This window comes from Rhizoctonia solani, chromosome 3, assembly GCF_016906535.1.
Source record: "Rhizoctonia solani chromosome 3, complete sequence".
In the NCBI taxonomy this organism is placed as follows: Eukaryota; Fungi; Basidiomycota; class Agaricomycetes; order Cantharellales; family Ceratobasidiaceae; genus Rhizoctonia; species Rhizoctonia solani.
This window is the reverse complement of record NC_057372.1, coordinates 1,672,871-1,700,493: the sequence shown is the minus strand read 5'-3', so window position 1 is coordinate 1,700,493 and position 27,623 is coordinate 1,672,871. Positions and strand designations below refer to the sequence as shown.

Sequence of the window (27,623 nt, the reverse complement as noted above, 5' to 3'; positions counted from 1 at the left end):
TTTAATGAGATACAGTAGAACACTACGAAATTTGGTTAAATACCAGTTCTTGTAATAGAATCCAAGCCCGTGACCAAACTTACATAGCCGGCAGCTCCAATTTCATAGTCGATTCCCATCGCTCGAATCTTAGCCTGGCGATCCTCTTGCTTTTTTAGTAGTTTACGTTCGACCCTCTTTCGTTGTTCATCCGTACGAGACTAGAGCAGATGTGTGAGTAATTAGCTTGCGCTTGATATAATAATTGAATGGATATACTTTGTTGTGTTGCACCCGGAAGATACGGTCCCGAGGTATGGACCTCCACTTGCGGTTGGCACCAACCCAGAGCTCTGGATGCAATTGTTCCTTGGGTATGATTTTACATTGCAAGATGCGTCCCATCAGAAGGTAATTGTTCATTGTCTCACTGACTATTTGCGCGACCGAGCTGGACTCGAACTCAATAAACCCGTAATGTTTGGACCTGCCCGTCTGGACACTTCGTTAGCGACATAATTGAGGTGCTGAACTGGGTTACCTTCTTATTTCGAGAGAGCCTAAGTCGAGTGACATCCCCAAATTGAGAGAAATACGCCCTCATTTCATCCTCATAAAATCCATGAGGAATCTGGCCGAGGAATAGGACTCCTCGGTCTTGTGTCTAATCCTCCCGCTATAAGCATACGTTTATTTGAAGCCCAATTTAAAACTTACTGGCTCCCTTTTTGCTCTTTCGAGCCTGCGCTTCACAGTCGCATCATCCTTTGCAACAGTAGGCAGCTTGGTAAGATCAATACCCGGCAATTCAGGAGCCTCGTCTCCGCCATCGTCTGAAGAGTCCTCGTCAGTAGAGAACCCCTGAAGATGGGTATCTTCATTTTTGTTTTCGGCTTGCTGTTTAGGCGATTCCTCCTCTTCGTCTGACTCCGACTCCGACTCCGGCTCCAGTGCCACTGTCGGAGCCTTTCGTTTCAATCCAGCCGCAACGCCAGGCTTAGAAGCGGATTTCGAGGTGGCAGGCTTATTGAACTTGTGCTCAGATTCGACCCGTTTAGACTCGATAGTCGACTTTGATTTGGAGGCCGCAAGGGGTGCCATGGTGGACGAGGTGGGATGAACTAAAGAAATTCAATTGCCAAATCAAACTAATGGCAGAAATTTGTGATCTGATGACTAATCGATCTTTGTTTTCTCCAGGTCAACCACAGAAATGAATAGGCATGCAACCTCATCCATCATCGAGACTTTATTCTTATGTGTTTAACCTTAGGAAATACCAGAATCCTCACCACTGCTTTGAGGAACAATCACTAAGAAATGTTAGTAGACAAGAATTGGCTGACGATTGTCACGAGCCCATCGGACTTGGGCTGTCGAATACTGAAACCAAGACTCCCTTGGAAATAAACAAAGCACTTGGTACACTCAACAAACTTCTGTCTCCTTTGGCCATCGACTTCGCCGATGCCACTAGGGTGCGTAAGCGAAAAGGTGGTAAATCTTTAAAACCTCAGGCAAATGAGAGTCAAGCGATATGTGAGTATCGGCACTGTAGTTCACTATCTTTTACCTAGTCTTTAGCGGCAGAGATCAGATGGTCTCTCAAATATCTACAGTGTTAGATACATCAGAGCCGGTCAACGGTTGGCCAAGGCAAGCTTTTGGAGTGTATAGAACTGACAACATTTCTAATCCTCCATCCACAGCCAATCCAAGATCTACTTCAGTGAAGATACCGAGGATCAAGTACAACAGAGAAGGAGACAAGCTATGCAAGTAGCGGTGGATTTCCAAGGGATAATGAAACAGTCGACAGTCCCCTATGTAAGTAGACCTATACATTTCGTACCTTGACGACTAATTTGATCCACAGCCTCACTTCAAGGCAGTCCACACTCCAGTGTATAAGACGAAGAGTACATTTAATTCTGGCACCATTGCAGCCATAGAATGTCCCAAACTGCAACGTAGTCGACACTTGCATGTACGCATGGGAACCCGACAACTGAAAACACGCGATATCAAAACAAAGAAATCATTGATTATAGCTACCCGCTCAAATCATCCTCCTCTCAAGCAACACACTGACACACCAGCACACGGATTCTATCATTCGGAAACTACAATTGGTGGCAAATCCACTGGCTACGCATGGGGCTATCAGGGAAGCTTTCCTCGCACGGCTGGGGCTGCAGGTTACATCAGGGATAGTATGAAGAAGGGAGTGGCTAATCTAGAAATGAGTACAACCCAACCCGGGGGACTGGGGCAAGTGTCTGCTAAAGTCCGCGTCGAGTAGTACTCTGGCGAATACGCACCCTGCACCGACTTAAGTCGTATTAATCAAGATTTCTCGTGTCAACGAAAGGAGACGAACGTATGAAAACGGATCTAGAAGTTTTGTAAGTTCCAGATTTCAAGATGAGTAGTTCGGGAGCTACACGAATGTATCTTAGCTCGTACTACGTTCTTGTAGAGAACTAAGGAAAGAAAAGACACGCGTGTGATCATATATAACACATCAGGACCGTAAGAGTTAATTAGAATGTAATATTATATGCGAGATATTGGAATTCTAGCATCAAAATCATTAAATATTGAATGGTTTAGCCACCCAACCAGGCCATAAAAGGGGAGCCCTTTCTCGTTCAAAAGTGCCTGAATTGATCTCTCTATAACACTACCCGATTGCTTAGGCTTTGGTTATATGAGTAGAATGCGCTTCCTATGTCATACTACGAAAATGATACTTAAAGTGCGGTAAAATAGGAGCTGTGGGAAGTGAGAATTCTAGTAGGTATCACTCGATGATATAAAATACTTCTTTCAGGCAAAGTCTATGGTATTTTAGTACTACAACGTGATGACGTCTATATGCATAAGATTTCCTCGTCCAAAAGCGAAGTCTTGGGTGAAATCCATCGTGGGATTCTGATTGGAGTGATTAAGTGACTTTGTCGAAAAGAATACCTTTTATATACCAATATGTGGTAATTCAGTAGCACAAAGCTTTTCCGGTCAAAGCTTAATAGCCTTGGTTATGTACGATTTGGGTGGTATGAATGTATAAGGGTTGACGAAGTCGACTTGTACATATACCCGTTAGCTTACTGTATGCATATATAGCGTGAGCGAGTTTCAAAGGATTGAACAGAAGCGAAACTTCGATTTCAGGCTACAAAGAACTAGATACAAGATATATCGAGCGTACAATTCAGATAAAAAGGTAGAAGACAAGGACACCAATACAGCAGTAACTAAAATTTGAGTAGGGCAATCAGTCCATGTAGGGCGTATTCGGAAGTAAGCACAAGCAAATAGAGCTGTGATGTTACATAAGTTGTGAACTCATCGATCCTACAGTGCGCGAAGCGGAGAAAGAACTTACTCTCGATGATTAAATAGAAATTCAAATCTTTACCTGCAGTTCCTGCTCTTTATCACCCCCAACAAGACCGTGTCAATCTCAGGATTTGGTTCGCAAGCCAACCGCACGAGCGCCTGCGCCAATCCCGCCCTCCCATCCCGCAAAACTGTCCAAGCGCTCCGAACTCCAGCTATCTCCTGAATGCCGCCTCCTGGCCCACGTCGAAATAAACACAATCCGTTTCTCTTTCTTATTGTGAAAGAACCAATGGGACGACCATAATAACCGCTTGCTCTACTACGAACCCTAGCACGTGTTTGCACTCGACCTCTGGGTTCACGTTCGTCTGGGCCGTCGAGCCATTGGTCCCAATGGGACTTGGCCCGGAATTGAGGTGATGCTGAACGAGCAAGGCCTTCTCCCGTAATTCCGTCGGTTTCGAAATCAAATGTGTCGTCATAGAATTCCCCTGGCGAATCGGACGAGTCGGACGCGCTGTCGTCGCTATCATCGGCATGTGGGTCGGATTCCATATCAGGGGTGTAGGAGTAGACATCACAGTTGGCCAGTGAAATTATGCTATCAAGAACCCGGTAAAGATACGGGTGGGTGCCTGATAGGATCGGAGGGTGGGTATTCGGAAAGTGGTTCACAGGAGAGGATGAAGTCGGCAGCGATCTTGGGAACACGCCGTGCACACCGTCTCGAGACGCATATGGGTAGAGGGAATATGAGCGAGGAGAAGGCGCCAGCAAGAGACTCGAGTGCCCATGCTGCTGGGAGAGAAGGGTATTGGACAATGAATTCAGAACTCCCGCACCGTCTTTTTCCTTGCAGAAATGATCAGCTTTCGCCTCGGAAAAGTCATGGTCAGGGAATGCAGCGTTAAGAGTAGCAATCAGAAGATACAATATCTTCCGTGAGGAGGACTTGTCGAGCGGACCAAAAGGGGAGTCGACCGGCATCCCATACTTGCTGTCGGGAGGGGAAATGGCGAGCTGATCGACAAAGGAGCTATCGAGTACTTTGAATAAGCGCTTCTCCTTACTGATGGACTTGCACGAGTAAGCTTCGACTCGAGTCCGTACAACGCATTCGGCTGAATGGTTCATTGATAGCTCTGAGGATAGCTTCGCGAGCTCGGGCAAGTCCAGGAACTTCATCGCGGTAGGTAAATGCGCTGAATGTCGTATATATTATTGGGTTGTATATATCGAGCGGATAAACGCGGATAGAGGTTGTATAGGTGGCAAGGTAGTGAATTCGAACGCAATCAGCCCGGTGCGTCGACCAAACGCCCCAGACCAGGTCAACACGTGATGAATATCACGTGCCCGACAGCCCCGGTCCCTTCCGGAATCCTTTCCCGCTCTTGTCCATTCCTCTTCGTCGAGCATACAACATGATCGCCTCTCGCATAGGATTTATTACCCGTCGTCAAAACTTGGCCGCCACCAGACTTGGTAGGTACTTGTTTCGGTTGAGAGTCATATACAGACTTACCAAGATTAACAATTGAACTAGTCGCATCGCAATCCCGCGCTACGCCATTGGCTCGTCAGTTCATCCGGTGAGCCCTCCCAGTGCACGTAAGGGAAAATACATGTTTACATGTGTGGTAGCTCTGTTCAGACTGAGTCCTTGCCTCCTTCTGCTGCGACCGATATCCTCAATGCTCAGCGAGTCAGGCGTCCTTCGAGTCCTCACTTCACTATTTACCAGCCTCAAATTACTTGGCTTGGGTCGATTGCGAACCGTGTGACAGGAGGTGTGTTGAGTGGTGGTAGGTACATCTAGTGATCCCATTGTTTTCAAGATTCTCACACGCTTGTCATGTAGCTTTGTATGCATTCGCACTGGCGTACCTTGCTGGCCCAGTAGTGGGAGTTCCAGTTGACACAGCGCACATTGTTGACCTCGTAACTGCCCTTCCCGAATGGTTCAAATATACGGTCAAGGGCGCACTCGGAATGTCGTTCAGTTACCACTCGTGGAACGGAATCAGACATTTATTATGGGACGCTGGCCGATGTGAGTGAATGCGAACCTCCCAGGAATTCTACTCACCCTTGTTTAGTGATGACCAATACAGCAGTGAAGAGGTCAGGTTATGCAGTGATCGGTCTGAGCATAGTCACAACCGTGGGTTTATTGGGCTGGTAACCAGCCGAGGCAGCTCCCAAAATACATATTTCGTAGTACTGGAATCATGATTGCAGAGTAAATTAGTACAAGTACGATGCGAAACAAGACGGTTATCGACGTCCGGCTGTCTTGAGCTTCTCCTCAAGAATTTCCTTGAAACCTCCAATAATCATGCTTTCTCGCTTCTCCCTTTCCTCTTTCTGCATCTTAAGGATACCACGTTTCTCCTCTGCGGAAATGACTTGGTTTTCTTTGCGCATACGAACAGCATTCATGCGGCGATGTCGAGAGCCGGACATGACGTAGCCAACGTCTTCATATTGAGCGATTTCATCAGAGGTTAGGCCGATTTCACCACGTCGAGGAATACGTTCGCCGTCTTGGATATAGGCCGCCATGGCAGAACCTTCTCCGCGTAGTAAAGCCCCACCATAGCTGAGGGAAATTGTCAGTGTCGGCTATACGAGCAGATGATGCAACATACTCTCGTTCGCTTAGTTTGCCACCTGATGTAACAACAGGCATAGGGCCAATCTCCTCGTCTTCCAGTACTTCCTGCTGTGATGTTGTGGCGGGGACGGGTACGAATGGGGCAGTTGGGGCTTTTTCGACCCACATCTCGTCTTCATTCTCCTGAGGCTCCTCGGACCTCTTAGACCTAGAGTCCAAATCAAGGTCCTTGATCCTTCTGTCAACGCTTCGGCTTCGGCTTTTGCTTCTGTCACGGTGTTTGTGTCGGCGAGAGTCTTGGTCCGAGTCGTCGGTATCGGAATCGTATTTGGCCTTACGAGAGCTGCGTTTACGGTCCTTATCCTTATGGCGATGACTTCGACTCTTTTCCCTGTCCTGATCCTTGTCTCTCTGACGTCGTTTATGTTTATCTCGACGGCGGCGTGAGCGGTCACCATCTGAAGAGTCGGAGCTGTCAGACGAAGAGTATCTCCTACGTTTGGACTTCTTGGATTTCTTGTCATGATGACTGAAAAAATGGTCAGCCAACCGAGATATTTGAAGTGACATTGCAGCTCACTCGTCTGCCTCGGGACGTGTCGGTGAAGGGGGCCAGATTGAAAATGTATTTTCCAACCGTTGTTGACGACGACTGTAAGATAAATTTAGGAAAACTTAATGGATTCGAGTGCGTACATACCTCTCCATGTAATCACTGCCTGTGCCTCCGTGCCAGCCACCCTTATGAGCAGGGTCTCTTGAAGAATACATACTCCCACCGTCTCTCCGCGATGAGGTTACTGGCCGTTCATAGTTATCATAAGCCGGACTGGGTCTGCGCTCTGAGCGCCTCGTCTCTCTGCTTCTGGTTCGGTCTGACGAGTGGTCCCGTCGTTGTCTATTGTCCGGACTTCTACTTTTGCGGCCCCTGGTAGGACTTGGACTTCGTGTTCTTCTTCTGTCCCAGTCAGAGTCTCGGTGAGAGGTGTCTGGGGGTACAAAACCCATACGTGAAGGATGTACCGTTGCCATAGTTGACGTTGGGTTGAGGTTAACAGACTAAGCGCCCAACCCGTGGATCAGGTTATTTGTCATTTACTTTTCGCGAGACGCGTCTCTTGCCCTCTAACCGCGCTATAGAATGGCACAGAACCAGCAGGCCGTGTACACAACTGACGAGGTAACTTCAATGAGACATGCCTTATAAGCGTCTGACACACTCATTAGTACGGTAGGCCGTTCATTATTGTACGGGAACAGGCCAAAAAGACCAGGAGCTATGGAATCGAGGCTATCAAGGTATGTGTTCTCAGTCTTTGTTCTGTCCTCATCAATTGACCATCCTTTATCTAGTCTCATATTCTCGCGGCACGTACGGTAGCCAATATTGTCAAGACTTCACTCGGCCCCAAGGGTCAGTGCTTACTTTGGCTCAATTTACGACGCCGACGCTCATATCAAAAAATCCTGCAGGTCTCGACAAAATCATGATTGGACCTGATGGTGATATCACTGTCACAAATGATGGGGCGACTATTCTGGGGCAAATGGAGGTCGAACACCAGATCGCCAAGCTTTTGGTTCAGCTTTCCAAGAGCCAAGACGACGAAATCGGTGATGGTACCACCGGTGTCGTTGGTGAGTGTCCATAGCGCTTGAATCTCTCAAAACTAAAAACATATATGCAATTTTAGTCCTTGCTGGTGCACTCTTGGAGCAAAGCGAGGCTTTGATTGACCGGGGCATTCATCCTATTCGAATTGCAGATGGCTTCGAAAAGGCTTGTGCAGTCGCAGTCGATCACCTTGACAAAATCTCCGATACCGTTGAATTCTCGAAGGAAAATACCGAGAATTTACTCAAGACAGCTATGACCAGTTTGGGTAGCAAAATGTGAGTCACTATCATTGATTCTAGATTACCTCTGACCAGCAATCCGTAGCGTCTCGAAAGCCCACCAAAAGTTTGCGCAAATTGCCGTCGACTCAGTACTTTCTGTCGCCGATCTTCAAAGAAAGGACGTTGACTTTGAGCTCATCAAAGTTGATGGAAAACTCGGAGGTGCTCTAGAAGACACAACGCTGGTCCAGGGTGTTGTAATCGACAAGGATTTTTCACACCCTCAAATGCCGCGTTCAGTGTCCGATGCCAAACTCGCAATCCTAACGTGCCCATTTGAGCCCCCTCGCCCTAAGACAAAGCATAAACTCGATATCACGAGTGTGGAGGAGTACAAAAAGCTCAGGGAATACGAGAAGGAAAAGTTCAATGACATGATCAAGCGCGTCAAAGATACTGGGGCAAACTTGGTGATCTGCCAGTGGGGTTTCGACGACGAAGCAAACCACCTGTTGATGCAGAATGAGTTACCTGCTGTGCGGTGGGTCGGAGGGCCTGAAATTGAGGTGAGTGTTAATGTGACTGAATGCGCACCCGATATTGAACCAGAGGCCCACCAGCTTATTGCCATCGCCACGAATGGTCGTATCGTCCCTCGCTTTGAGGATCTTACTGCGGCGAAACTTGGAACAGCAGGGATTGTTCGAGAGGTCTCGTTTGGTACAACGAGGGATAAGATGCTTGTCATTGAAGAGTGCGCAAATAGCCGTGCAGTCACAGTGTTCGTCCGTGGTAGCAATAAGATGGTACGGATAACTCGTGTCATTCATACATCAGACGCGAATTAATTTTGCCATGTTAGATCATTGATGAGGCCAAACGCGCACTACACGACGCAATATGTGTAGTACGTAACTTGGTAGTGGATAACCGAGTTGTATACGGTGGTGGTGCGGCCGAGATTAGCTGTTCAGTAGCAGTCTCCAAAGCAGCAGATGATGTGTGTCATACGCTAAGCACAGCCTCGCTTCAGCTAATTAACGATTCCATAGATCCCTTCAATCGAACAATATGCCATGCGCGCATTCGCCTCTGCGCTGGATGCTGTTCCGCTTGCGTTGGCTGAAAATAGCGGCCTATCGCCTATCGAGACCCTGGCTGAGGTCAAGAGCAGACAGATCAATGACAACGTTCATACATATGGTATCGACTGCAATAACAGGGGTAACTTCGGTGAGCTTTCATTCTATTCTGGGAGAACTTCGCCTACTTAAAGGACGATAGATATGAAAAAACAATTTGTTTATGACCCACTGATTTCGAAACGACAGCAATATTTGCTAGCCACCCAAGTAAGTTTAATTCGACTTCTTTGGTCCTTAAATTACACTGAAATCTGTGGTCATAGTTGGTGCGTGCTGTGCTGAAGATTGATGATGTTATTACGTCCGGAAGCATGGACGAGTGAACATGGTTGGCAGAGGGATGTATCTTAGCAATGATATGTTATTAAGCTTCATAGTTCCGATGAGCATCACACTTTAACTAGTTACGAAAAAGAAAAGCCTACACTTTGCCTTATGTCGCTGAGTGATGGGGTCCAATCCTTTATGGGTATATGCGGTCTGGCCTGGGGCATTACAACTGGAGACTGTTACCTGATGGCCAAAGCTCTAGAGCCAACACGCGTTGTTCAAGGGACTTAAAGACACACCGCAGGGGATTGCGATAGTGCAAGACGTGTGCACTTCCCTTTCGTCCCTGCAATATATCGTATTATCTCTGCTTAAAAACATGGCACCTCCAGCCAAGCTCGGTTTTATTAACACGATATGGGATGAGCTTACCGATGACGATTTTCCTGCACGGTTGCCTAGTGGTAAGCCCATCGATTATATAATTATGCCATACGCGACGAAGTTAAGACTATTTTATTTTTATTTTGTAGCTCCGTCAAATATAGAAACTATCGCTCTTTGGGGCCCTCGTTATCCAGGACAAAAGATTCACCCAGATAGCCCTTTTGTTACGTCGCCTGTAGAAGATCATTTAGGAGACGAGGCTATTGGAAGTGAGGAAGCTCCGGACCATCCTGAGATTTGGAGTCGAATAATTAATCTGTGCAATATGCTTCGCAATCTAATCGAACGTCTCCCAGACTCGGAGCCCGTTGAAGACCTCACTACTAGAGAGCATAACCCAAATGGCCCAATTACATCCCACCAACTATTGGCGTTCGGAGAGTGTTTTATTCATTCCCTGGAGCCGCTTCGACCTCTTTTCCCAAACAAGTTGACCGAAGCTGCTCTGGAAAAGAATCCAGACTTCAAAAAATACGTTCAAAAACTTGAACACAAGTTTGATGAAATTGAGCGAGTTCTTAGCCGCATTCCAGAAGTTTATGAAGAGGTTACGAAAGAAGCATGCAATGAAGTTATGGTCGAGGTCGAGGCCATCATGATTTGCTTAGGCATCGGTCTAGGGGATGAATGAAGTGTGGATTACTCTTCAGATCACTCATCAGATCACTCAGGTCCACTTGGATCCTCATGAATGTAAAGCTTTATGTAAACATGAGTTATGACTGATTATTCCTCTAGTTTTACATATGACTCACGACCAGTTATTTTATGAGTGATAAACATGTAACTGAACCTTCCGAACTGCGGTAATTGCTGAGTGTGCAAGAGATGGAGCAAGGCATACATATGACTCGCGCCAAAATTCGAATCAAAGGCAGCTAACGTAAAGCAACCAACTTTGGTAAGCTCTAATACTTGACTGATATTGGAACCCCGGACCGGGAAGCGCGAGTGTGAGAAGTGAAGTAATTATAGAATCGATGAGAGATCTTGGCCATTGACAGAGGCCATACTGAGCAGGTCACAGCAACAATGAGACCTGACAATTTGTGGGCAAAAGACAGTTCATCTTGTATTAGATTGGCATTCGCCACCACTCGATTAATTGGACTATTGTCACTGGAAGCGGAAAACTGGCGAAATGTAGCCACAAGTTAAGCCACCGTGCGTCCAAACCGAGTCAGTGGGTAAGCGCAAGTCAACACACACGATCCTTTAAGGTAGCTGACATGCTTCTGGGCGCTTCCAGCACCGCAGCTCAGCGCCAGAGGGTTGTGTGGCGGTATTTATCATAAAGCACGTGAACAAACGCCCTAGACATGAGGACCTCCCCACTTGAGTTGCCAGCCACCACAACCATCACCTCAATCGATTTTACGACCCAGTGCTTTACCTGACGACCTGTTCATTATACTAATTCATACTATACGATATGCGTTCTAAGTTCAAGGATGAGCACCCTTTCGGTGAGTATCGCGCCCTTGATCTTTGTTCGATCTTTCCTCAACGAGGATAACGCGGCTGACGCGTCTTTGCAGAGAAACGAAAGGCCGAGGCAGAGAGGATCCGACAGAAATATCCGGATCGCATCCCTGTGAGTAGTGCCTTGGTTTCATACTTATGCCGCCCTAACCACGTATGCAGGTCATCTGCGAGAAAGCTGACCGTACGGACATCCCCACAATCGACAAGAAGAAGTATTTGGTGCCTTCGGTAAGAGGGGGAAATGATTAATTTTCTTTCAATTTGGCTAATCGGCAGTCTCCTAGGACTTGACTGTTGGGCAATTTGTCTACGTTATCCGCAAGCGCATCAAACTGGCCCCTGAGAAGGCTATCTTCATCTTTGTGGACGAAGTTCTACCGCCCACGGCCGCACTGATGAGTGCTATTTATGAGGAGCACAAGTAAGTTCGTTTGCTGACTCCCATTCGTCATGTGCTAATTAGCCTCACAGGGACGAGGATGGGTTTTTGTATGTTTCTTACTCTGGAGAGAACACATTCGGATCCGAGCAATAGCGGTAGGGAAGACTTTGCACATGGCATGTCAAGGTGTTGCCTTGACCATGTGATTTTCCTGCCTCTACGGAGCACGCCCTTCAGGAGGCTCCCATTCCCATACATACTGTAATATCGTCGCTTGGCATAGTTTATTACATCTTCATCATATACAGACGCTCTTTTCTGGACCAATGCGTGGCAATATCTTAGCCTAGTTTCTAAAACTTTTGAGTTTAGCAATGACTTGGTAGCAACTTAGGCTCACTTGTGGAAGATACTTTAAAGTCCTAGAGACTAAGTTTGTTCGTCGTCACCGTGTGGCACCATTGAACCGCATACATTCAAAATACGGGAGGTGCTAGAGAAACCGTGCTCTGAGTGCTATGATCCGGTAATGAGTCAAGGAATGTACAGTTAGGGCTACTATATGATCGCCCAAGCAGAGAGCTTGCGCGTGTATTCATTCATACTTGAAAGTAAACTGATTGTTAATACACGAAGTCTGAAGAGAGTGTATGGGCCTGGTAGGCCGGTCCCCAATAATGGGCCATAAGATTGATGTATGGTGTAGGTCACTTCTGTATTGGTTACTGGTGCCGACATTGAGGCCCCTCTTCCTCTTCCTCCTCGTCCGAGTCTTCCCATTCATCATCAAACTGAAGCTATAGACTTGAGTATTGGCCTATAGGAAGTAGACACAAAACTGACCTCGCTTGTATCTGCATTAGTGTATGAGACATCGGTAACGGTGTTGGCTGGGGGATCTGGCTTTTTTGGAGGAAGCAATTTCACCAAAGCCTCCAGAGCCTGGTGAACACTTAAGAGATAGATATGCACATAATCGCTACGGAACTTACGATTTGATCCAATGCTTTTAGCCATTCATCATCTGGCATATCCACCACAAACGTCACATAAAGATCGCCTTTCCTGGAACTATTAGGTATAGGCATCCCCTCCCTACGGGTTACATCAGTCGAGTACTATCGATTTAATGCGACCCAACTTTACCCAGTAATTTTGATTACGTCCTGACTCCGAACTATTTTGTTCTTGACAGACGCAACCCGAATTCCCCTGCCATCCAGATGAGTAAAGAGAACTCGGTTGAATCCAGTTAGTGCTTCAGAAAGTGTTATGTTGACAACCGTCATCAGGCTATGGCCGTGTCTATCAAAAGACTGGTGATCCTGAAGTTGAAGAACAAATATCAAGTCGCCTGTCTCTTTCCCAGGCTGATAGACGTCTAAGAAAGAGCTACACGCAGCAAAGAAATTAAACGCACCACTTGGTCGCCTTGTTTTGATAAGGTAATCCGGGCTCGGTCCTCCATACCCTTCCTGATATCAAAATCGATCTATACGACGTAGGACAATGAATAAGCCAATCATTGAAGAATGCAAGAATAAACCTTTTTGGTTTCTGGGACTGTCCTCTTGCCTTTACATTTCTTACACCTAGCAGCATGACATCGGCGGGGGACAATATAACGGATATAGAAACCTAAAGGACCTACCGATCTTTTTCCTTGATTTTGGTACCTTTTCCGTCACAATCGGGGCAAGGAGATCGAGAAACACCAACCTGTCAACACACTGAGCAGAAGTTCCGGAAAGTAAGCGACTTCTCTTAACTTGGTTGCGCCCTAACATTTGATTAACGTTGACCCAACCTTTTCCACTACACCGAGTGCACTTGGTAGGTGTGGCCTTTGCTCTACCCCCGGATCTGATGAGAGGGGAGAATCAGTGTCTAGAGCCATATTGAATCTTAACGAATATACCCGTTGCATTGAAGGCAGATAACCTGCCAAGGAAATCAATTCAAGACGTAGCGCAGTAATAATTGTCTCACGTCTCGAGTCATATTCATTTGGACATTCTTCCCATTGTAAAGGTCCTCTAGCGTAACCTCATACGTAATGATCGAGTCCTGGCTCCTACGGCCATGGCCTCTCGAGGGTTCAGGGCCCATTCCTCCCATGTCGAACATACCAGGTCCCATACCCATCCCTCCGAACAAGTGCGCAAACAGCTCGTCGGGATCTACACTCATATCATCCTCGAACATGCCGGAGCTTCCTTGGTCGCGCCCGAAGCGATCATAGTGGGCCCGTTTGTGATCATCAATAAGTGTTTCGTATCTGAATACCAGTGAGCTCCCTGTTGGAGTTGGTAAGTTACGTAGTGAAATACGCTGTAGAAATGTCCTGGAAATCCTGAGCGGCCGTAGGGTTATCCGGGTTCTGTAAAGATGGAGGGTCGGCGGGGAAGTTAGCATGATACATACCATAGTGCTCACTTTATCCTAGGGGTAAATCCAGGATTTAGATTCCTTGATTGAAGCCGGCTAATTCTAAAGGACTGAACGTACTGGGTGACTTTGTAGAGCCTTTTTCTTGTATGCTCGCTTGATTTCGGCTTTTTGTTCGTTCAACAACTTCATTGCTACGACTAACCACAGCAAGCACTGACCTGAGCTGGCCTCCGGCTTGACGCCTAAAACTTCGTAGTAGTGAAGATCAACTGCCATATTGAGGAGAGAAGGAAGAACGTGATTATTTCATATTCCGGGATCCAGTGATTCCAGAACTTGCAGGCGAACTTTGTTTTTTTGACTTTTGTGTCGCTCCTACACTCATGAATTTTTACAAAGAGGCAGCGAGCAAACTCGACCTAATTGAGTCCAAGAAGGCTTCAATTAAAGGCTGCTTGTCGCTAGCGGCACCCAAAGATCGTAAGCGAATGGGCGCACTAATAATTGGTACGTGAATTCTGTAAATTCCATCTGGAATTAAATGCTCATAGCTTGAGGGTTGGATCTCTAGAAACACTCAAATGTGCGTCCTATCTTAATATTTAAAGACAGTTCGGTTTATTTCCTCCTAAGTTAAGGGCACAATAACCACATTAATTGAGGCAACGCCCATGATGCGGGACGAGCGCCGACATTTGTTTTCAAAGAATTTCGCCGCGGTGCTCGTCCATGATTTATTGTTCAGCTCAGGGGGCATTCAAGCCGGGGATGGTCCTATTAAACAAGCTGTCAATCGTCACAAAACTCGCCTCCAGGCAGAATTAACTAAACTCAAGATTCGAAGAGGCGTCAAGTCAAATCAAGAATTAGCACAACCAGACGACCCTCGCTCCGCGAACATTCCTCGCTATTTGCGAGTAAATAGGAATATCTGGACAACGGAGCAAGCCATCGAGTTCTATAGTTCAAAAGGATACGCCCCGTGTGGCGACCCAGGCGTCCCCCCAAAGTGTGTTGATGATTACTTCACCTTTGATACTGTTATTGATTACAAGTCAAGAAAACAGTTCCGCCTCGATGACCATGTCCCTGACTTATTAATATTCAATCCTGTGCATGAACTACACCACGATGAAGCTTATAAGACTGGTAAGATGATCGCTCAGGACAAAGCCTCCTGCTTCCCTGCAGTGGTGTTGGATCCACCTGCGGTGGAAAATGCTTGGGTTATTGATGCGACAGCTGCACCTGGTAATAAGGCGAGTTCCGTATAAACTTATCATGTCCAGACTTGTAATAAACTAAGATCCATGAACATAGACATCTCATATAAGTGCGTTAATGGGAAACAAAGGCAAGGTGCGTAAAGTGCCACGAGACGAAAGCTGTTTGGCATACATAGTATATGGTAGATAATCGCGTTCGAGAGAAACAAGAGGCGGTACAAAACACTTCATGAGATGGTCCGGAGAGCCAAATGCCAAAATGTCGAAACTATCCTGGGAGATTTTCTTGAACAAGACCCTTTGGACGAAAGATTTAAATTGGTGACTCATATGTCAGTATTTCTCTTAATTTCGATTGTAGTTTGTAGCTGACAAATGCATGGAGTCTGCTCGATCCTTCGTGCAGTGGATCTGGGATTGTGAACCGATTGGATTACCTGACTCAAGACAGTAAGTTGGAGTCAATTTTTCCTGGAGTGTTAAATTTTGAGCTGTTGGATAAAAAGCTGCAGCAGAGGATAGTTCTGATACTCGCTTAGAAACGCTGGCATCGTTTCAAAAAAGGATGATAATACATGCTACAAAATGTATGGATCCACTATAATGCGATCATATACCTGCTAACGATAACGATTAGTTCCGTCCGTAGAACGCATCGTTTACTCGACTTGTAGTGTTCATGCTACAGAAAATGAAGGGGTTGTAGGGGATGTCCTTGCAAGCAGCGAGTTTGCAACAAGAGGCTTCAAAGTTGCTCCACGTTCACAGGTCTTACCAAATTGGAGTCGTCGAGGTATAACGACTACATCGCTAGGTCAGTGGGCGTCAAGTAAGGTCAGCTGGTCTGCTGAGATAACTCACAACAGACGCCAAGGTATCGGATGCACTCATTCGGTGTTTGCCAGGAGAGGACAGCCCGGGGACGAATGGATTCTTTGTTTCCTGTTTTATCAGAGAAAAGGGTACCGGATGGGACAGCTCGAGAGGTGCTGACCCGAGCTTTAAGAGAAAGATGTCAGTAGAGTCAGCTACCAACCATCCAAGACGAAAGCGCCGAGTAAATTAGCGACTTAGTCATAATCGTTGTATTTCTATTTGAAACAACTGCGTCACGTGCAATCACCCAGTGCTGTTGTACGCCACTTCCTCCTGCATCCTGTGTGCCAGTACAAACTATCAAAATGTGGAAGCCAGCTGGAAGGTATGTCAGGTTTGGCTCGAGAAAATTTTCTTCAGCGCAATAACGTCCTATTTAGAGCCATCACAGGTACCAACGATATTCCGCTGGTACGTTTTATATGTCCACCTTACCTCTTTCTCAACGCTAAAACCTACTGACAGGGCAACAAGCGGCGATTCGGTCCTGCTGTGATTGAAGACGTACCCAAAGCCGAAATCGCTCAAGCTTCTCCTTCTTCTTTCCCCCGCTCTTCTGTAGTCCAGGATGAGCCTGGCTACGGCCCCACCTCAGCAACACTGTCCGGTGAGCATTGCTTTGTTTGTTTGGACCTCGTTGCTCATGTATTCTTAGAGCCCGATCTTCCGCGCAAACGCAAAAGTCGTTGGGGAGATGCAAAAAGTGAGCCAGTTGGGCTACCAACTGCAATTTCCTCCAGTGGCGTGTCGCAACGCGAGCTGGATAACTATGCTGTAAAAATTCGTCTCGATGAAATTAATCGAAAGCTTCAAACTAATACTTTCATTCCACCGGAATCTGAGCGGTATGTCACACTTAGGAAGAGGTAGCATTATTGTGTACTAACGATATTACAGATCTCCATCGCCTCCGCCAACTTACGATTCGCATGGAAGGCGCACTAATACCAGAGAGGTACGCTACCGAAAGAAGCTAGAGGAGGAGCGGGTTCGCCTTGTGGATCGTGCTATGAAATCAGATCCCAACTTCCGACCTCCGGCTGAGTATCACCAACAAAAAAGGTCACTTCGCCCGCAAGACAAAGTATATATTCCTGTCAAGGAATTTCCTGAAATAAACTTTTTCGGCCTGCTTGTAGGTCCTCGGGGCAACTCACTCAAAAAGATGGAGAAGGAATCCGGGGCGAAGATTAGTATTCGTGGCAAGGGTAGTGTGAAGGAAGGCAAAGGTCGACCCGACGCGTATGCAGATGACAGCGAGGAAGACCTTCATTGTTTGGTTATGGCAGATTCGGACGAAAAGGTTGCTTCCTGCGTTGCTCTGATCAATAAGGTCATTGAAACAGTAAGTACTTTTCATTGTATGGTACCTCTTGAGGTTGACTAATGTCACCCACTATCAGGCTGCTTCCACTCCCGAAGGGCAGAATGACCACAAACGGAATCAATTACGCGAACTGGCGGCTTTGAATGGTACCCTCCGGGATGACGAGAACCAAATCTGCCAAAACTGCGCTGGTGTTGGCCATCGCAAGTACGATTGCCCCGAACAGCGGAATTATACTGCTAATATCATATGCCGAACATGCGGAAATACTGGACACATGGCACGTGACTGCATATCTCGCAGGGGGGATCCCAATGGCTTTGGTCAGCCAAATGGTTTTGGTGCGCCCCAGGCACCGTTTACACCGAATACTTCTACTCCGTCAACCGGCAACAAGGCGTTCGATTCCGAATATGCGTCTCTTATGGCGGAGCTTGGAGAGGGAGCCGGCGGCAACAAATCGGGTGGAGGGGTCTGGCGTGGTGATGGTTCAATGCCGCTGTCTGGACTCGATCCTAATAGCAGTGTTCCTCCGTGGCGTAGGCCAGAAATGTGGCAAACCCCGACGGTTAACCAGGGGTATCGGCCTCCGTACGGAGGAATGGCGAGCGGCGTCTACAACGGGAATTCCCCTTGGGCTCAAGCTGGATACCAACAGTATCCGCCAGCGGGCGGAGCAAGCGCGGCCGGCGTGGATGCGGCCGCTTATGCTCAATATTACCAGTCTATGGGCTATAACGCCGGGCAGGCATCTTAGTGGGGGTTGTGAGCGCTTCGGGGGTATTAGTATTTACGTATCTGCTAGAACTACATCGTATGCGATGCGAGTGCAGCACCGGTTTAACAATTCAATCATGATTTTGATCTCAACTCTGCATTTGTGTATGGGACTACAGAGAGTGATAGTACTCACATATACAGATACTGCAGTCTATACACATAATTGCTATATCTGGCTTCTGATCCAGCATTTATGGCAGCGTGACCTCACCATTGAGTTTAAGTGCATGTTGCTCAGTTAGAAAGCTGGCCCCAGTGCTCTCTGTCCTTAGGGGCTGGTAATGCATAGTAGGGACTAAAACGGATCATGGTCAACTGGGTAAGCCCACAGTGGATCCCACATTCCCAAAGCATGCCAGTTAGGTGGTCATCCCTGTTAATTGTCAATATCTACCTGCAGCCTGCCACAACCCAGGTCATTAACCAGGCTATGGTGCAGGCAACTTAGACATGGATAGGGTTGCAATGAGATGGGATGGGACAAGACAAGATGGTGACAGGCAGCCTGTCTCAATGTGTCTCATCAAAAAAGAATTGGGACAGCTGCATGTCTTGACATTTATCAGACCATGTGATATATTGCAGACTTCTAAAAATGGAACAGTCAACAATTCATTCAACAATATCATTTCCTGCTGGCATAATACACTTGCTGAAATCTAAAAGGCAATTATTTGATTTGAACCAACAATGCTGACAGATCAAATGCTTAAAAACTTGTAGTGCTTCTACAAGTTCTCACAAAATACAGTTTTGCTCTCAAGTACAAATCAATTTACTTGACAAGAATAGTTGCTCCATAGATACAGATGACATATGTGTGGGGAGTACATCCATTGCTATTTGATGGATTGAAGGCAAACCCCTGGTGTTGTTTTATTATGGTATAAATGAGCAAATAGTTTGAACAAAAGGAGTGGCTACAATGTACTTACCTTCCAGTAATCCACAATCTTGATGTGGTAAAGGGGAGTTGTAAAGTGACAAAATCAGCATAAGTACAGTGTTGGGGAACAAAGAAGGGAGATGAACTACACTCTATGTATTTATGCTACTGTTAAGAGTCATGTAAGTACAGGAGTAAGAAAGAATTATTATATACAAAGTGTATATGGGAATAGCTATAAACTTGTTGTACACCACGGTAAGGTGGGTACACGCTAGTGGGTGTGGGCGCTTGTGGCCGTACTACTACAAGCAAGACTATGTATCTACTTCTATCTAGGCTATACTACTTGCTGCGTGAGGCAGCGTGCTACTAACTACTGACAAAGGGGCCTGAGGCCTGGGAGGTGTGATGAGTTAAGTGGGGGTTATTGTCTGAGAACTAATAGGGGCCAGCTACTTAGCTGGCTGGGTGGTCCTCCTCAATGAGTATGAGACAAGGTAAAATTGACTTGGGGTCTCCAAGCAATTTTCCTGCTGTTTATATAGACAAGTGAAAGGTATATACATAGTCAATGCACGTGAGAAAGGAAGGGTCTATATGAAAAGAGAAGCATGCTGCAGGCTGCGCAGAAGCGTGGATTTCTCCTAAGCGCCCTTGGCACGGTATCTCAGCGCGGCATCTTGGCATGGTAAGCGCCAAGATCACGTGATTGAAAAACAATAGATATTGAGTTCGGAAAAAATACTAAAAATATCAGAAAAATCAGGCAATTCCAGTGGTATAGGTAAGGAGGTTATAACAAAACTAGTATTAAGTATCAGAGTATATGCACAGAATATATGCACAATATATGCTAAGTTCATCAGGAATAGAAAACTCCTAACAAATTGTTGTAAATTGGGGGAAAAGAGGTTGAGACTCTGGTGCTGAGCTGTTATGGATATGACATTTCTTCAATAATCTGTACTTATCTTATTATTTACACAAGTAATACTACAGTAAATAAAATGAGATAAAGGTGCAAACTGAGGTGTTCAAGGTCCCTCTTTCCAATAGTGACCTTTACAAAACCTATAAGTGTCCTAGATGTCCTGTGGGGGCATCAAGGCAGCAGGCACTTATGGCCATGTGGGATACAAGTGAGAAACCACTTAGGGTGGTGGGAGTGCTACCTACAACAACTAGCTATCTAACTATGGCAACCAAGGCCTTAAGGGTAATGGCAAACTCCTAAGTACAATGAATAAGCTGCTTAAGGCAGTAGATGCAACTATATGGCTAAACTGAGTATTTACTGGGCTGTAATGCCCTTGTACACTGAGTGGATGCAACAAGAGGTAATTGACCTGGGTGTTACCATGGTTGGTTGGCCTCCTTATATATTCTACAAGTAGACTAATTACAAATACATAATATGCAAAACTGTATCAAATAAGAACCCTGCTCCAAGTGTGGCCTTACTCATGTATACATGTCACTGGCATGTCATAATGATGTCATCAGGTGGAGGTGGCTATGTATGCTGACTAAGCAAGGAGGGGGACATGGCAAGGCACTTAGCATATGGGATAAGCACCAAAGTCATGTGATTGAAAATGTTATTTGTTCAAGTGTGTCCTAGATGTCTGTAAGGACATTAAGGAGGTGGGTGCTTGCAGCTGGGTGTATCTAAGTATGAACCGCTTAAGGCAGTGAGCAAGCTACCTACAACAATGACCAGCTAGACTACAATGACCAAGGCCATAAGGGCAATGGCAAGCTATGTAAGTACAATGGAGAAGCCACTTAAAGCAGTGTAGACTGTAGGGACTGTTATGTATCACATAATATTTCATTCACAGCTCACCATCCACAATAATCTGCATATATCTGACCTTCTGATTTAATGGCCATTTGCCTCTTATTTTCCATTATTCCTGTCATTACTCTATGTAATGCTCATATTGACTTTATGTGTTACATATCGTTCAATAGAGCTCCTTTTGCTTGTTCTAACGCTGCCTGTCACGTGCTCATACAATAAGATCTCATGGAGATATTAGCTTCACAAGATTCTATCTATGTGGCTCAAGTACCTTACTAATCATTATATTTATATCTTTACATCTAGCTCATCACATGACTAGCTCTAACTTGGGAAATGAACCTTATTCCTAGCTTAGTTGAGTCATACCTCTCATGAGATTACTAAGGTTCTCCTTATTTAGTAATTTCTAGTGGCACTGCAAATCCTGCTTATGAGTCATTCTTGTTGTAGACACACTCAATACCAGGGAATTCATTCCCATTTTCTTGAATTTAAACAAAGGCAATTGGACAAGTTTTTTGATCACATGACATTGGCGCTTATATCATATGCTAAGTGCCAAGCCACATCCCCATCCACCCTTATTTCATCATGTGTAGCCACCTCCACCTGATGACATCACTATGACACATCAGTGACATGTATGCATGAGTAAGGTCAACTGCAGAGCAGGGTTCTTATTTGATATAGACTACTTCTTTTCCCACACACAATGTATTTGTAATTAGCACTCTCTGTAATATATAAGGAGGCCAACCAACCATGGTAACACCCAGGTCAATTACCTCTTGTTGCATCTCCACACTGTACAAGGGCCTTACTGCCCAGTAACTACTAAGTAGATAGCTTACCACCACCTTAAGCGGCTTACTTGTTGTACTTACATAGCTGGTCATTGCCCTCACGGCTTTGGTCACTGTAGATACTTAGTTTGTTGTTGTAGGTAGCACCCACACCACCTTACGTGGTTTCTCTTACAAGTCCATATGGCCACAAGCGCCCGCTACCTAGACAGCCCTTAAGGACATCTAGGACACTAGGTAATCAACCTTACATTGGTTGCAAACCATTCTGCACACCACCCTACTAAGCATCAGCAAACAAGAAGAGTACCTGTACTAGCACAAGCAAAATCATGTGATCAGGGCCACCTTGTGGGACATGATAATCAAAAGTCCCCCACCCCCATGTAGTAGCAAATTGCTATAAGGCAGACTACTCCTATTGTCTGCATACCACTGGTTGCTGCACCCTCCATTAGCAACCCTAGACAGCCAATCCACCCGCTTGCAGAAGCACTGCCCCACATCACGCCTGTCCATGGCAGTTGATCAGGGTAAGAACTGTCCAATGCAAGGCTAGTTGAGGCAAGGGTTTAGCATATACACACAGAAAAGCACTCATAAGTCCTGATAAAGGCACCTACTAGTCCCCCTCCCTATTCCATCATTACATCCTGTACCCCCACTTGCTTGTCCTTGCAGGCATCCTCTCACACTGGCCGCTCCTACCCCCAACCTACCATGGCAACCCGTTCCCGGACATCCTCTTGAGCCCAGTCCCCTTTTGATCAAAGAGACCTGGGACCCCAACTTCAGACAACCCCCCTTGTTGAAATTGGGGAAGTCTCCCTTGAGCAGATCACCTGCCTTCTCCTTGGCCTCCTTGGCCAAGTCAAGAACCTTGAGCAAAAGCTTGAAGAAGTCAAGGAAGTGGGAATCAAGACCCAAACCAATGTCAAAAACATTTCCCAGACTGTTGATGTTGTCAAGGATGGGCTCAAAAGCCTCCAACTCCATGGGCCAAGGACACCAGAAACAAAGCCCCCAGTTGTGGAAGCAACACCACGCCCCCTACCAAAGACCAAGCCTATTGGATTGGTTAGTGGGCCTTCCTTCTGGCCCAAGCAACCAAAGGGGCTCCCCGCCTTTGCCCAGCCAGTTCCCCAAAGAGCAGCACCCCTGCAAGTCCCTTCTCCCTATCCATCTCTGTGTCTCTGATCCCCAATTGGAGCCCCTGCCCCTCCTCCACCAGCTCCAATTGCTGCATATCCAGCCCTGGTCAAAGTAGATCATCCAGATGCCTATACAGGCAAGATTGGGAGTGAAGCCAAACAATGGCTCACAAGGATGCTAGCCTGGACCCACCTCAACTTGCGGATGTTCCCAACCAATCAAGAGGTTTTATCATTCCTCTTGATGAACATGAAAGACTCCGCCAGGGCCTGGGCCCACCCTCACCTTGATCAGCTTGGATCACACTGGGCCATCATTCAAACGGTTGAAGGCTTCAAACTGGAGTTTCTGGCAGCATTCAGCAACCCTGACACCACAAGGGCTGCCAAGCAGAAAATTACAACCCTCACCCAGTCCAGCACCTGCACAGACTATATTACTAAGTTCAGGACCCTAGCTATGGAACTGGACTGGAATGACGCAACCCTTAGAGGCCAGTTTGCCTGCAGCCTCCACTGGGAGGTCAGCCATCAAATAGCAACCCACAAGCACCACCCTTGTACATGTTATGGAATGACTAATTTAGACATATGTGCCCCTAATTGCCAATAGTGAATAGTGCAAACTGTAGTAATCATACTTGCTCTATCCAAATATGGGCATAGGCATTACTATATTTGGAAACTGACGGTGCTACAAGACCTTTTATACTTTATTTCCTCATTGCGCTTGCATACATACACATCTGATCATGCAGAATGATTAAACTATTATTTCTATGATTTATAGCATTTTTTGTACCATACATTTATATGTAGGGACGGTACTTACAGACCATAGAACAAGTGCAAGTAAGCATGCAAGCGCTGGCGCTTAGTCATTGCAAATAAGCGCCAAAGGTCAGCGGGGCGCGCCAACGCCGATATCTCGGCGGGAAATAGGCATATTACTATGCGGACAAATACCAATAAGTCGGAGGCTCCAGCATCTCAGTTCCCAAAAAGGAATCGTCTGATTCTGAGCCAAATTGATGGAGATACTAACCATTTAAGTTTCTAGCTTTTTCTATGAGATCCTACCTTGCCTCAAGGTTATTTTTAGCATTCACACTAATGTAATTTAGTCATGTATGCTCTAGAACATTCTGTAAATAGCCTTGGGTCTATCCCACTAGGACTTATTGGGACTAATTGGTCTTTATGTATCAAATAGCTCAGACTGTACCTCTCATGTAACTTCCTCTTTTGTACATCATGTATATAGTTATTTGTTCTCCCTCTGGGGTATATAAAGCCCTTGAGGGAGACCCTTTGAATACATCATCTTTTCATCCCATTCTTACCCCTTGTGTGAACTTGAAGATCTATTAGATCTTCTTAACTTAGTTTAGAGTGTCTTATTTTGCTTTCTTAGCCTCTTAAGCTCACTGAACTTAACCTGTAAGTTATCTTGGCGCATATAGCCTCTAGCAAGGTCCCAACAGATACTGGGTAGCTAGGAAAGGCTCTAGGGCAACCCTGAACCTCTTGAGTAAGTCAGTTGGGAGAGTTTAAGGCCTTGAGAGTGGCATATACACCTTAACTGAGTGCAATCTCAGTCAAATAAATTACTAACAAATCCAGATAAATTGTAGTAGGTAACTAAGACTTAATACTAACTTTCATACTATAAGTATAAGCATAACCAACCACCTGCATCTGCAGTAATTGCTTGATTACTTGTTAAGTGTAGGGATCACCCTGATTACTAACCTAATTTACCCTTATATAGCTAGTCTATTGCCTTTTATATCCATAGATAACTGATCTATTAATAACTTTATTATATTCTGTATATAATTACATAGTCATAAAACCCTACTCTATAACAGTACACTCCTTGAGCTGCAAAACGCAGCCCTTGTCATTGACAACATGCTTCAAGAAGAGCGCACTAGCCATCCACCAAAGGATAGTAAGACTAGCAAGTCACCCAACCCTGCAAGGGGGACAAGTACCAGCCAACAGGCCACCCCTTCAAGGAAACTCTCCAACAACCCCAACTATGTGTTGGAAGAGGAACAAAACCACTGTTGCACTGCTGGTGCCTGCATCAAGTGCAGAAGAATGGGTCACAAGTTTGCAGAATGCTGCACCAGGTGGAAGGAAACTCCAATCAAGGAAGGAGTGAAAAAAGAAGCTGCCAAGATTGGCAAAGAGTCTGGACCCATTTCAGGAAAAGACTAAGGGTACCTGCTGCCACACGCAAGGACCCTAAGGACTCTGGGCTTATCAAAATTTGTAATATATCTAGTAGCCTAAATAAAATCTCCCCACTTTTCACAATTTTGATTAAACCAGAGAAACAAGTAGAACATCTAGAAGTCCTGATTGATTCAGGTGCCACATCATCTTTCCTACACCCACATACTGCCAAGGCCTTACGCCTACCACTTATTGATCTCCCCTTTCCTCATACTGTAACTATGCTTGATGGGTTGAGCCCCCAGGCTGGCAAGATCTGGAAGAAGGCAATGCTAACCTTCACCTACAATGGCAAAAGGATGATGGAAACATTCCTCATCTGCAACACTGGTACTCACTTGGCCATCCTAGGTTTGAAATGGTTGGACGCCCACAATCCAGAGATTGATTGGAACCAACGTACCATCACATTTCCCCATGCATCCCTGGAACACATAGCCATTGCCAAGGAAGAAGAAGCAGATCCAAACCCACTTGAAGGAGTACCCTCTGAGTACCATCAATACACTAAGGTATTTGGAGAAGAAGAATTCAACAAGCTTCCCCCTCACCAGCATTATGATATAGGCATTGAATGAACAGAAGAAGGCCCCCTTAACTTGCCCTTGTATAGCATGACTGATGGTGAATCTGCCACACTCAAGGATTGGCTCAGGGACAAATTGAAGGCAGGAAAAATCTGCCCCAGCAAGTCTTCCATTAGTTCCCCCATCATGTTTGTCCCAAAAAAGGATGGCTCCCACCAATTGGTTGTAGATTACCAACACCTTAACAACTGGACAAAAAAGAATGTGTACCCCTTACCCTGTCCTGACAACCTCATGGCCCAACTCTGTGGTGCCAAGGTTTTTACTAAACTAGATCTAAGATGGGGTTACAACAATGTCTGGGTTAAGGAAGGAGACAAGTGGAAAACTGCCTTCTGCACTAAGTACGGTCTCTACAAATCCCTGGTCATGACTTTTGGTCTCACAAATGCCCCTGCTGCATTCCAACACTTCATGAACAAACTGTTCAAGGACTTATTGGATGTATGTGTTATCATCTACCTTGATGATATACTAATCTACTCAAAGGATAACGCATCCCATACCCAGCATGTCCATGAGGTCCTACGGTGTTTAATGGAAAACCAGTTGTTCTGCAAGGCATCAAAATGCACCTTCCACATCACTTCTGTGGAGTACCCAGATATCATTGTGTCTGACAAGGGTTTTAGCCTGGATAAGCTCAAAATCCAGGCCATACAAAAGCGGCCAACCCCAACCAAGGTTAAAGAAGTACAATCCTTCCTTTGCTTTACCAATTTCCTTTGTTGCTTTGTTGCCAACTTCAGTCACATGGCCCAGCCCCTGCACAATTTAGTCAAAAAGGATACACTGTGGAAGTGGGATACCAAGGAACAGGAAGCCTTCCAAGGGCTGAAGGATGCCATCACCAAAGCACTGGTTTTATGTCATGCTGATCCTGCAAAACCCTACTTCCTGGAAACAGATGCTTCTGGTGCAGCCCTGGGCTCCTGTTGTACACCACTGTAAGGTGGGTACTTGCTAGTGGCGGGTGCTTAAGGCTGTAACTGATACAGACACTGTTTATCTAATCTACGTATCTAAGGCTAACTACTTCCGTTTAAGGCGGACTACTACTACTGAGTATGGGCAAGGGGGCCTTAGGCCTGGGAGGTGTGATGAGTTAATCAAGGGGTGAGTGTGGCTACTGGTGCTGGGGGCCGGCTACTTAGCTGGCTGAATACCCTCTCTAATGAGTAAGAGACAAGGTAAAATTGACTTGGGGTCTCCAAGCAATTTCCCTGTTGTATATATAGACAAAACTACTAAGTACATGTGGTCTGTGCATGTGTGAATAGAAGACTACATGTGGAATGAGAAGTGTGCTGCGGGCTGTGCAGAAGCATGGATTTCTCCTAAGCGCCCTTGGCACGGCATCTTGGCGCGGCATCTCAGCATAATAAGCGCCGAGATCACGTGATTGAAAAACATAAGATAAGGAGTTCGTAAAAAATACTAAAAATATCAGAAAAATCGTCCAAGTCCAGTGGTATAGATAAGGAGGTTGTAACAGCTCCATACTAAGTCAATGGCAGGAAGATGGGCATCTACACCCCTTGGGATTTCTCTCCAAGTCATTCAAGGGAGCAGAACAAAACTACAACACACACAACAAGGAACTCCTTGCTATCATCCGTTCCTTTGAGTACTGGCAAACATTTCTGGAAGGCACATCACACCCAATAACTGTGTTCACCAATCACTGCAATCTAGAATATTGGAAGGAGTCACGCATGTTTAACCACTGCCATGCACAATGGCACCTCCTGCTTGCTGGCTATAACTTCCAAATTGTTTACCAACCAGGGAAACAGTTGGGAAAACCAGATGCCCTTTCATGCTGTTCCAATCACACCAACATTCCACCCGCCAACATTCCACCTGCCAATCAGACTATGCTCCCAGAACCTACATTTGCCAACATAGCCCTTGTATTGCCAGAAAAGGAATTGCAATGCCAAATCAAGTTGTCCCTAGATCAGGACAAATCTTTGGAAGAAATTCTCCAATTTCTACAGAACAAATCAAAAGCCCCCTCCCTCCATTAA

At 45.9% G+C, this 27,623-nt stretch overlaps 12 protein-coding genes across 12 annotated transcripts; 8 read left to right on the top strand and 4 right to left on the bottom strand.

Annotated features, from left to right (window-relative positions):
- Position 1: 1 nt before the first annotated feature.
- Positions 2-1,080, bottom strand: RhiXN_02937 (RNA recognition motif protein; the record flags this gene model as incomplete). Its single annotated transcript, XM_043322754.1, has 5 exons — positions 2-22; positions 84-200; positions 259-474; positions 521-643; positions 697-1,080. 5 exons carry the CDS (start codon positions 1,078-1,080, stop codon positions 2-4), a joined length of 861 nt encoding a protein of 286 aa, XP_043178250.1.
- A 2,368-nt stretch (positions 1,081-3,448) lies between these two features.
- RhiXN_02936 (repressor of RNA polymerase III transcription maf1) lies at positions 3,449-4,512 on the bottom strand (the record flags this gene model as incomplete). Its single annotated transcript, XM_043322753.1, has 2 exons — positions 3,449-3,598; positions 3,655-4,512. 2 exons carry the CDS (start codon positions 4,510-4,512, stop codon positions 3,449-3,451), a joined length of 1,008 nt encoding a protein of 335 aa, XP_043178249.1.
- Positions 4,513-4,751: 239 nt separating this feature from the next.
- RhiXN_02935 (succinate dehydrogenase cytochrome B subunit) lies at positions 4,752-5,512 on the top strand (the record flags this gene model as incomplete). Its single annotated transcript, XM_043322752.1, has 5 exons — positions 4,752-4,812; positions 4,874-4,919; positions 4,972-5,132; positions 5,189-5,380; positions 5,427-5,512. 5 exons carry the CDS (start codon positions 4,752-4,754, stop codon positions 5,510-5,512), a joined length of 546 nt encoding a protein of 181 aa, XP_043178248.1.
- A 92-nt stretch (positions 5,513-5,604) lies between these two features.
- On the bottom strand, positions 5,605-6,976 carry RhiXN_02934 (Ras-induced vulval development antagonist domain-containing protein; the record flags this gene model as incomplete). Its single annotated transcript, XM_043322751.1, has 6 exons — positions 5,605-5,929; positions 5,979-6,473; positions 6,525-6,596; positions 6,645-6,701; positions 6,746-6,902; positions 6,955-6,976. 6 exons carry the CDS (start codon positions 6,974-6,976, stop codon positions 5,605-5,607), a joined length of 1,128 nt encoding a protein of 375 aa, XP_043178247.1.
- Positions 6,977-7,085: 109 nt separating this feature from the next.
- Positions 7,086-9,251, top strand: RhiXN_02933 (TCP-1/cpn60 chaperonin family (T-complex protein 1); the record flags this gene model as incomplete). Its single annotated transcript, XM_043322750.1, has 11 exons — positions 7,086-7,124; positions 7,172-7,243; positions 7,298-7,358; positions 7,418-7,582; positions 7,639-7,837; positions 7,887-8,349; positions 8,404-8,589; positions 8,646-8,783; positions 8,836-9,016; positions 9,068-9,135; positions 9,192-9,251. 11 exons carry the CDS (start codon positions 7,086-7,088, stop codon positions 9,249-9,251), a joined length of 1,632 nt encoding a protein of 543 aa, XP_043178246.1.
- Positions 9,252-9,577: 326 nt separating this feature from the next.
- On the top strand, positions 9,578-10,276 carry RhiXN_02932 (T-complex protein 1 subunit epsilon; the record flags this gene model as incomplete). Its single annotated transcript, XM_043322749.1, has 2 exons — positions 9,578-9,662; positions 9,732-10,276. 2 exons carry the CDS (start codon positions 9,578-9,580, stop codon positions 10,274-10,276), a joined length of 630 nt encoding a protein of 209 aa, XP_043178245.1.
- An 801-nt stretch (positions 10,277-11,077) lies between these two features.
- Positions 11,078-11,665, top strand: RhiXN_02931 (autophagy-like protein 8 precursor; the record flags this gene model as incomplete). The annotated part of the gene is made up of 5 exons (XM_043322748.1): positions 11,078-11,111; positions 11,184-11,239; positions 11,290-11,358; positions 11,415-11,551; positions 11,602-11,665. 5 exons carry the CDS (start codon positions 11,078-11,080, stop codon positions 11,663-11,665), a joined length of 360 nt encoding a protein of 119 aa, XP_043178244.1.
- Positions 11,666-12,234: 569 nt separating this feature from the next.
- Positions 12,235-14,179, bottom strand: RhiXN_02930 (DnaJ domain protein; the record flags this gene model as incomplete). The annotated part of the gene is made up of 14 exons (XM_043322747.1): positions 12,235-12,303; positions 12,356-12,454; positions 12,505-12,607; positions 12,659-12,882; positions 12,933-13,004; positions 13,059-13,104; positions 13,164-13,231; positions 13,282-13,375; positions 13,431-13,453; positions 13,502-13,790; positions 13,843-13,892; positions 13,937-13,954; positions 14,021-14,067; positions 14,122-14,179. The coding sequence occupies 14 exons, from the start codon at positions 14,177-14,179 to the stop codon at positions 12,235-12,237; spliced, it is 1,260 nt and encodes a 419-aa protein (XP_043178243.1).
- Positions 14,180-14,286: 107 nt separating this feature from the next.
- Positions 14,287-18,089, top strand: RhiXN_02929 (splicing factor SF1; the record flags this gene model as incomplete). Its single annotated transcript, XM_043322746.1, has 14 exons — positions 14,287-14,410; positions 14,475-14,486; positions 14,537-15,171; positions 15,224-15,262; positions 15,316-15,461; positions 15,536-15,579; positions 15,767-15,943; positions 15,996-16,143; positions 16,196-16,330; positions 16,386-16,416; positions 16,471-16,612; positions 16,661-16,850; positions 16,903-17,350; positions 17,409-18,089. The coding sequence occupies 14 exons, from the start codon at positions 14,287-14,289 to the stop codon at positions 18,087-18,089; spliced, it is 2,952 nt and encodes a 983-aa protein (XP_043178242.1).
- Positions 18,090-20,731: 2,642 nt separating this feature from the next.
- Positions 20,732-24,988, top strand: RhiXN_02928 (Retrotransposon gag protein; the record flags this gene model as incomplete). Its single annotated transcript, XM_043322745.1, has 5 exons — positions 20,732-20,764; positions 22,407-22,692; positions 22,822-23,285; positions 24,177-24,202; positions 24,610-24,988. The coding sequence occupies 5 exons, from the start codon at positions 20,732-20,734 to the stop codon at positions 24,986-24,988; spliced, it is 1,188 nt and encodes a 395-aa protein (XP_043178241.1).
- Positions 24,989-25,227: 239 nt separating this feature from the next.
- On the top strand, positions 25,228-25,584 carry RhiXN_02927 (Retrotransposable element Tf2 protein; the record flags this gene model as incomplete). The annotated part of the gene is made up of 1 exon (XM_043322744.1): positions 25,228-25,584. One exon carries the CDS (start codon positions 25,228-25,230, stop codon positions 25,582-25,584), a length of 357 nt encoding a protein of 118 aa, XP_043178240.1.
- A 36-nt stretch (positions 25,585-25,620) lies between these two features.
- On the top strand, positions 25,621-27,623 carry RhiXN_02926 (Retrotransposable element Tf2 protein; the record flags this gene model as incomplete). Its single annotated transcript, XM_043322743.1, has 3 exons — positions 25,621-26,037; positions 26,083-26,540; positions 27,089-27,623. The coding sequence occupies 3 exons, from the start codon at positions 25,621-25,623 to the stop codon at positions 27,621-27,623; spliced, it is 1,410 nt and encodes a 469-aa protein (XP_043178239.1).